The sequence below is a fragment of the Olea europaea genome, unplaced genomic scaffold (genome assembly GCF_002742605.1).
Source record: "Olea europaea var. sylvestris unplaced genomic scaffold, O_europaea_v1 scaffold1172, whole genome shotgun sequence".
Classification (NCBI taxonomy): Eukaryota; Viridiplantae; Streptophyta; class Magnoliopsida; order Lamiales; family Oleaceae; genus Olea; species Olea europaea.
This window is the reverse complement of record NW_019229128.1, coordinates 11672-21077: the sequence shown is the minus strand read 5'-3', so window position 1 is coordinate 21077 and position 9406 is coordinate 11672. Positions and strand designations below refer to the sequence as shown.

The 9406-nt window shown below is 34.5% G+C and overlaps 1 protein-coding gene across 4 annotated transcripts in view; it reads right to left on the bottom strand.

Annotated features, from left to right (window-relative positions):
• Window positions 1-8320, bottom strand: part of LOC111373876 (AUGMIN subunit 8-like) — a 10752-nt gene extending 2432 nt beyond the window's left edge. Inside the window, exons 1-6 of one of the 4 annotated variants that reach the window (XM_022996466.1) lie at window positions 8065-8311; window positions 6442-6812; window positions 4713-6347; window positions 3842-3961; window positions 2242-2358; window positions 2082-2171 (exon numbers count right to left, since the gene is read on the bottom strand). In XM_022996466.1, coding sequence (XP_022852234.1) covers window positions 2082-2171; window positions 2242-2358; window positions 3842-3961; window positions 4713-6014 — 1629 coding nt within the window. In that variant the 5' untranslated portion in view covers window positions 6015-6347; window positions 6442-6812; window positions 8065-8311. Of the gene's footprint in view, window positions 1-2081; window positions 2172-2241; window positions 2359-3841; window positions 3962-4712; window positions 6348-6441; window positions 6813-7280; window positions 7407-8064 lie in introns of those variants that run through there. The other 3 variants (XM_022996467.1, XM_022996468.1, XM_022996469.1) reach the window with 3 other exon arrangements.
• Between the last annotated feature and the right edge of the window lie 1086 nt (window positions 8321-9406).

Genomic DNA, 9406 nt, shown 5'->3' with positions numbered 1-9406 from the left:
ATTTTTCAACCCCCCCCCCCCCCGGGGGGCGCGGGTGCGGGTGTGTGTATGTGTGTTTCCTATTACATATTCTAGGCCAAATTAAAACTAGTGTGTGACACCCCAGGTCCTCAAACCCCAAGTTTCACTGTAATTTTCTTCATTGAAGTGTTAAAACTGAAACACAGTAGTATTTAAAAGTCCATTTTAAGAACTTTATGACAATTTAAGTTTTATTTCTTTAATTTTTTGTTTTTGGGCTATGGTATTAATTTAAGTATTAAGACTTTTTGTTCGATGTTTATTCAAGACTAGTTTCTTTCAAATCGTATTTTAGTTGTAACACTTCTAATGAAGAAAGTTATAGTGACACTTGGGTTTTAAATCTAGCATCTCAAAAGCTGCTTCTGTTAAAAAAAAAAATGATCAGCTGCTGTAATTCAGGGCATGATATTGATAGGATCCCCTGCCCCTGCTACAGCTGAGCGCCAGTAAGCTGCTAATCAAGGAGAAAAGATTAAGAATAAGGTGCTGCAATACTATGATGAGTGATAACTGAAGTACAGGAATTGGATTTAATGGAATTGTAACAAGTTTATTGAAACTTAATCACGCCTGGAATCTCTCCTATCCCAACTGAGTATCACTGCACAAAAGCCTCCTCTCCATTTCCCTCCATCATATTTATAGACACTCTTATCTCTATTATCACTTTCACCCTTGTTAACTAACTTGGTAGAATATTCTGGAACAGTGGCCGATTTGGCTGCCTTCTTTCCCTCCTTGATTAATTCAAACGTATTGAAGGTCTATCAGATATCTGTATGATATTAAAAACTATATACTGAATGGGTCAAATCTTTTAAGATTCATTCTGAACCCGAAGATGGTGGATTTAGTGAAGATTCAGAGGTTACTACATCAATTGAACTTAAAACATATTTACTGCTTAGCTCCTGTTTGACCCCCATTCTGAAAAACTCATTTTCCCCAAACTAATTCTTAACCACACATATTTTCAATAAAATAAATTTTCCCCTAAAGCCAAAATTTTTCCCTAGACTTTTTAACCACATATTCTCCAAAAAATATGGGTTCAAAAACACCCTTTCTTTTTATTATTTCTTGTCATTTTCTCATCAATTTGAGGTGCAATTTAAATTGAACTATAAGGAACAGGAATTGATTGCTCTCCAGAATTAGAAATTGACTATTTACAAAAATACGCTTATTAGTCCAACAAAGTAGATAAAGAAACAAAAAGCCCTAAACACATTTTTATCCACTTTCTTCCAGAAAACAGCGCAGAGTGAAACCCTGAGCAAATAATTGGCATAGTAATACCTATAACCAGACATTCACAACCGACATTGAAAACTTCTGATACCATCAACAAATGACATGTTCCATTACATTTGGTAAGATCTTAAATCATCATCATCATCAACAGAAAACCACATTAGATTTGATATGATATCAAATCAAATTTCAAGAAGTTGGGGTGATGGAACAAATGCCGTTTGCTGATTATAGTTTTTAAAATTAGACTGTTGTTTGTTCAGTTTGGCAGACAGAAAAAGCATCAGGAGCCTTTGCCACCCATCTATTATGCTTGTAGTGAAAGAGAAGATAATTCATTTATTTGAATAATTGTAGCTCACCAAAATAAAAGTCCATGTTAACGGCTAAAAAAACCACTGAATCACAGTATTAACCAAAAAAGCCATGATTCTTTTTAAGTTAAGACATTTTTAAAAAGCTCTAGGGAAATGAGCTCCTGACCGAAATCCAGCTCGTATCCATCCATATAAATTTTTGGATGTACTATACAACTGAATTAGCTCAATATCTTGAAGTACCTGAACAATCGTGATGAAATCCATCAACGACCAGTTTATAGATGTGCAAAATGGATAGAGGTGTGAGTTTCAGGGCCACAATCAGTTGTAAAGATCTATTTTTTACTGGATCTGTAAATTAGCCTACTGAAGTATGCAGTAAGTAAAAGAATCCAATGATTAATTTATTAAACAACGCAACAATACTCCATCTCATATTGACCAAGGCTAGACTGACAATTATAAAATCAGAGTTATTTTAACCTGTGAAAGAATGGAGCATAAGGAGGATCCCATCGCCTGCATCACATCAAGGGCCGAGCATACAGCTGCCTTAACAACTTCAATGTCTCCCTGGAAATTGTAGCTTGAATTATAACTTCTCTTTGCCAATTGAAACCTTAGAACTTGTCCACTGACTTACCCTTGCTCCCCCAGTAATGGGAATACAGAGAACGCCTGCCTGCACATCTTGGATAGCCCATGACAATGAGTTGGTGTGCTCTGTTTCAATTGAAGCCCACTTATCAAGACATACCACCTGAACAGGTTGCATTTATGTTAAAAGCTTTAGAAAAATCCACTGAAGGAAAAATATAGCATGCAGTTTAAAGATTGACATCCCAATTTGTATACCCCAATAGGAAATACAAGCTACTTATGGGTTTCCTCAGAGCCCATGCACATACATTTTTTGGCAGTTCATACAGGCCATATTGCAGGTTTCACTAGGTACGCTTGAAAGTCACAATCACATACAACAGGCCCATGTGCTGGGGCATGACAAATTGTATCAAACAGAATATCAGTTGGAACAACGAGAACTAAATGCTGTTCAGGACAAAGTGTAATACTGCGCACAAGTGTGTCTCCGGAACAGATTTAACTGCCAGTGATTTAAGGAAAGATGCAATAAGTACAGCTTCCTTGGATAATTATTCTATGTTTAGACTTCCTGTAATTCAAAGAAACCAGAAGACGTTGCACTTCCAAACTATAAAGAAGAATTCAGGGCAATAACTTTGTGTTTCAACATCCAATAACTTCCCAGATTGTCTTTCTTTGCACGAAAGAGTTATTGAATTAGCTCAGGGTAATTTAAGGAATTACTAAAACACACTGCCCTGAGACGATTTAAGGGGAAAAACAAAAAAAAAAAAAAAATTGAATCTACCAATTTCTATTTTCACCTTGTCCATTTTATGCTTTCCAAAGTAGCACACCTAAAGATGTGAGCACCCATATAACTTATTTTAAAGGGAGAATATCAGAAACAACCATGATTAACCACAAGGTTTTAAATTTTCTAATGATATTAGCTTAGCAATCTTCCTTTTTTTTTTCTTTTTCTTTTTTTTTTTTAATTATACTTTAAAAATTTAACCAACTTTCCCTTCTAGCAGTCACTCACGGATTTTTAAATTATAAACTATAGACCAGAACTCAGCCCAAAGTTTTCCAGGTCTTTCTGCCAATCACTGGAAATACTATTTTATTATTAATACTCAGGAAACCAGCCTCTCCCAGCTTCTATTACCTCTTCTACATTAGCATATATTTTGCAAAAGCACTTAGGTTTGCCCAGGCAATGGTTACAACTATTTACTACAGCAATCAACTATTAGTCAGAAACATATCAAATACATCCACATGGAGAAACTTCTTAAGGAAATTCTTCATCTTATGTAAAGTCAGGACAGCTGCTTCTATAAAAGTAAGGCTTCGAATATCTATATGACCAGCAGCCACTACCGTGTACACAAACTGACAAGCTAATCTCACAAATCTCCTTTGCTTATGATGAGGAGGAACTCCTTTGTCTCCTACCTTGCCAGATTGTCTCCCATGTCCTATTTGGAATGCCAAGTGCTTCTAAACAGGATTCCATAGTCGATCTCGTGGATTCCTTTCCCAGCTTTAGTGTCCCACATGATCGATCAATTTAAAACATTGAAAAAACAGTCACAAATACCACACCACATTGTTTCAATTGAAATGGGAAGTTGTAGTAAAAGAAGTATTACCTGATTGTTCAAAACTTTGCAGAGCCTCAACTTGAACCTTAGTTGCTGGATGTCAATCCGTTTCCCAATCACCCAATCACGTAGATCTACAATTGTTCTCCACACCCTATACAATGTTTTCTGCAGCATCAAAGACTTCTAATGAATTGCATCTTAATTCAATCAAAAACAAACACATACCACAAAAGAAAGAAAAGAAAAATATTGAAGAAGACTACAATAACTAATGAGATTAATCCAGGTCATATATAACTTCGCGTCATGATTGAGGATGTGATAGAGCACAAAAGTTGAAGCATAATAATCTATGCTGCTCGAGAACTCATTCCATATTTTTTTTCCTTCAGTTGTCATGACCAGAGACGATTATCTTACCAATAAATCAAAATCTATTCTTCAACAACTAGCTAATACCTAGCATTCACCAAAAAAAAAAAAAAAAAAAAAAAAAAAAGGAGCAGCCTCTGTTTGGGATTCTTTTTTATTTTATTATTATTTTTATTTTTATTTTTTGGTTGCTCGAATTATAGATTGGTAAAAATGAGTGATAAATAAGTTGGTAATACTTGTGGATCCTATGAAATGTAAAACAATGTTTCACTTTAAAAATGAAGTTTTTGCCAAAAAAATGAATCCCAAACAGATACAAAATAATGCAATGTCTGAAGCAATTTGTGCATCCAAGAAAGGCCACCATAGTTACAGATCTTACATTAAAAATAACAAAGGCTTATTCCCGAGAAGGAACTTAGCTTACACAACAGTTAAAGAAAAACCATAAGATAGGAAATTAAATGGGAAAAGAGATGATTAGATATGTACAGAACATGAAAAAGGCATGCTGAAGTTCCACAAAGGTAACAACTCAAACCTCTGCTTTTACTTTCTGAACGCGCAATGCAGCATCTGCTCGAGCATTTGCATATTGCCATTGCAGTTGTCGATTATATAGCAGCCTCAATTGATGAACATCTTCTATGTGATTTGCAGCCTTCCTCCCTCTCTTAATATCCACAATAAAACTGAGAACAGAAGTTGAAGCCTGTGGTTGTCTGGATGGGCTCGATGGTCTTACCTGAGCAGGACTATTACCTATAGAAGAAGAGGAATTGACAGTCTTTGTTCGAGACAGACTGATCTCTCTAGTTACAGAGGGCGAAGCAGGGCGAGAGCCACGAGGCAAGGACTGAGATCTAACAGCAGGCTTCACTAAAGGTGTTCCATCAAATATACTTGAAGACCCGGGCTTTTGAATCAGCAATGAACCATCATCAGCTGAAAAACAATTCGAACTTGAACTATCATTTCGATCACTAGATACTAAGGTTAACAAGTCACTAGAAGATTTTTGCAAAGGTCTACTTGCCCCATCAAAAGATAATCTCCTTAGGGTACGTGTACCCATTCCTAAATGGGATGAAGTTGGCGTTTTGCTATTTTTTTTAGTAATATCGATACTTCTGTTCAAAATGTTGGAGGATACTTTTCCTGGGATTCTACTTGGCCATCGATGTTGATCCAATAATCGGCTAGGCAAACTATCAACCGGTCTTGAATTCTCGGACTGATTGACAGAATTCTTTCCTTTAAGTGGACTCCTCTTCCTTTCTGGCGTGGGCTTTCCAGAAGCAGGAGGAGTTTCACCCTTTCTATAGGTTATATTTAATGATGACTTCATATTGCGATCCGAAAGAGCATGAGACACTGGTTTCTCCATCTTATTAACAGGACGAGTCAAGGTATCAGATTGTAAAGAAACACAGCGATTGCACACGGTAGATGGCCATAAAGACTCTGGTAATCTGTTGCCTACTATTTTCCTTGATGCAAATAGCATTTCTGCAGTTGTATCCCCGACTGGTGTCGACGGAGACAGGCTAGGTGGGGATGACGGTCTAGAGGGGAACTTCCTTTCGGCCGATATAGCCCTCTTTGGTGCCAGTACAGTTGAGTTTGATGATACCTTAACAGTTGGCGAAGGACAACATTTTGGACTGGCAGCTGTCGACGGTGTAGGAGACCTATACCTAGAACTAACATCTCTGGTTCGAGACCGACGGGTGGTTTCATTTTTGTTGTCAGCGGGAACCAATGGGGGTCTTGTAGTCTCTTCTGTTGATCGTTTCTGTAATGCTTGCTCTGACTCACATGCATCCATCCAGACTGCGCACATTTGACCACATTGATGCTCCCCTTTATATATTAATAATAATTATTCACACACACTTTGGCAGGCTTTCACTAAACCACATAATCTACTGGTCAATAACGCTGATTGCTCCAACTAGATTCTTTCTGCTGCTGAAAATTTGCCTGATAGATTCACACTGAGAAAGAGAGCTACTACAGAGGGGAAAATAAAGAAAAGAAAAGAATAAGGCGTGATGAAAAAGAAAAAGAAGAACAAAAGAATACATCTTTACAGAAACCCAGATCCCATTAATACAACTTGACCCCGAATTCACGCAAATCACACAATTAGACAATGGCAAAAAGAAGTTATCAAATGAACAAAATCTAATGAGGGCTATATGTAATTTAACAGCTAGAATAATGGTGAAAAGCAGATTGAAATTACAGCCTATTGTAACAAAAAGAAAAGGTCGTGGAAGTTAGTTCCACCCTCACCACTGGGAAGAGTAGAGGGACCAGTAATGGAGTAGGAGAATAGAATTAACTAATGGGAATTGTGAGGGATAAGAGTGCCCCTCGTGCTTTTTCATATTCCTACATGTATTTAGTTTCTTTTCTTCTTTTCTGTTTTAGGTTTTGTCCCCAGCCTTTTGTCCATGTCGCGGGAGTACCATTGTTGGTTAGGCTGGGGCTGGAACTCTCAGCATGTTACTCGGACACGCACATTTTCAGCGAGGAACACTCACATTCAGAGCTCTTCTGGCCTGTTCCTTCTTCCCCACTCAACTCCTTTTCATGAAAGGGAATTCCTTGAAAATGATACCTTCAACTGTCCTTTCTGTCTCACAAGCATATGTTCAAACAGAAAGATTAATGTATAGATGCTCACATACACATACAATTACAATGAGGCAAAACTAAAAAACAAATTAAGAAAAAGTTCAGGAAAATTATATACTTTTCTTGAGACCACCTTTGCTTTTCTTCAAAGCCACTCAAATGGTAATTATTTTCATCTTGGAGCTTTGCTAATTGTTAATTAATTGGCAGAAAATAATTCCAAATAATGATTAAGGATTTGTTTGTACATGAAACAATAAAAAATTGGGAAAACAATGAACAATGATTATCGAGATCCGGGAACAGAGACATGGAGACAATGTGCAAGTAGAGATCACTGTCCATCTCAATAAACTCACAGTACCGTAAATTCACTAAACACCAAAACTAGAAGTAATTATTTAAGTATTATTTATATTAATTTGCATTAATGAAGCATCGTTATGTGAAGAGATCACACTTTTACCGTTTCTATTCTTTTTCATCGTATTCAGGAACACAAATCGATGCGAACCTTTTCCGTTAGAACCACAGATATTGCCCTTCGAGCTCCATTCTTTTGAAAAATTTATTTTTCAAAAAGAGTATTTTGATATCATTTCAATTACACATTATTTAATAAAATAATATTATATATAAATTCAAAAATTTTCCTTATTTTTTAATCACACATTTCTCATCAATACACTATTCAAAAATTCATTCTTCCCCAAATAATGGGGCTCAAACAAGGACATTGTAAGTGTAGACTGTAGAGGAATTTTAAATGAATAAATAAATGCACGAAATAATGTTCTGTGGCTTGTTAGATTTTGTTCCTAATTATGAGAACCACTGTAGATTCACTATAATCTCCATACAGAAGCCTCAAAAACCAGTAGAAAAAAAAAAATTCTGAGAAAAAAATTTCCACCGAAATAAACAGAGCAGTAAAAAAATAATACAAAAATTTCTACTTTTGTTCACAAACTACATTTCGAAACCCTAGAAACTTTTTGAAACACATAAATAATAAATTTTCCTATTCCTCAAACCTCATAAAATATTTAAACAGAAAAATTACGGAAAACTATTTTTCATCAATTTACTCAAAAAGATGGAATGAAGAAAACTATCCGAAGATAATAAAGAATTGATTAAAAAAACAAAAATTTGTATTGAGTCTAAGAAAAACATGAAATCAAATTGAAATACAATACTGTAATAACAAAAATACATTATTTTCGCAAACATTATATAATCTTAAGTACCTTTATGCTCCAGTAGTTAGGAATAACTGTAATCCCTTAAGATTCTCGACAAAATTTCACAACAAAGAAGATGAAAATTTATGTTGCGTGTATATTCATTTATATGCGTAATTAATCATATGTTAACATAAATATAAGAATAATTAATGATTAAATTAAATAGAAATAAACAAAATAAATGTAAGATAAAAGAAGAAAAACATATAGGAAGTTTCAGTGGAAGGGAAGTTGAAGAGGCGGCGGTTGTTTTCGCTCCATCTAATTAATTAATTATTAATCGTTATTTAAATTTTAATTACTTATGCGCTAAGCCTGTACAGTGGCAGTGACAAGTATTTTTTCTGACGGTATTGCCCTTGATAATTGTATTAGAAACAAAGGTTGCGGTTTAATTGCCAGGGGTAACAAAGGAAGGGAGATTAGTGTTTTTCAAATTAAAATGATTGGTTAATGCTATTTAGGTGTTAGAATATTCGTAAGATAACATTTTTAAAAAGTTAAAATTTATTTTTGATTAAAATGTTAGGATAATTTATTAGAAGCTCTTTGTTTGAATAAAGGAGTTTTTAAAGGACATTGACGAGGGAAAAATTACCTCAAATCATACTTTTTAAATTTTAATTTCACAAATCAGGTTGTAATTATTTTCTATCGAAAATCAGGTATAGCCGACACCATCCCACCCCTTCAATCAACTTGCAAAAAATTTTCATTTACAAGAAATAGAAGCATGGCCATGGCCAAATCCTTATTAAAGAAAAAAAAAATGGCATAAAAATATTAAGAAGTTGACCTGATTTAACTGTTCTTTTGCCCTATTATACTAATGAATAATATTATTTAACACCGATGATATTTACACGAGTCAGCATATCATGGATCATAATAAAGGGGACGTAATTTCATGTATTTAGAGGGTGTTTGGGAAATATTTTATATAAAAATGTATTTTTGAGTAGTAAATTGATGGGAAATATGTGGTTGAAAAATATGAAAAAAAATTTTATTTACGTGTAATATTATTTTAATAAAGAATGTGTAATTGAAAAAATAGAAAAAAAATGTATTTTGAAAAAAAAATGGGTACCAAACGGGACCTTAATTGAATCTATAATTTAATGCCACAAGTGTTATGTCCAAAAAGGATATTAAACATCAATGATGTTAAATAGCATGAAATCAATTGTTGTACTTTTTTATCCATCTTTTTGTTAATGACAGTATCAAGGATACAAAATTAAATACGTTCACAGTTTTATTCTTACTCTTGTCTCAATTCCATTGGAATAATTAGTATTTAACATCATATTTCTCATTTAATTAAATTAAATATGGAGCATAT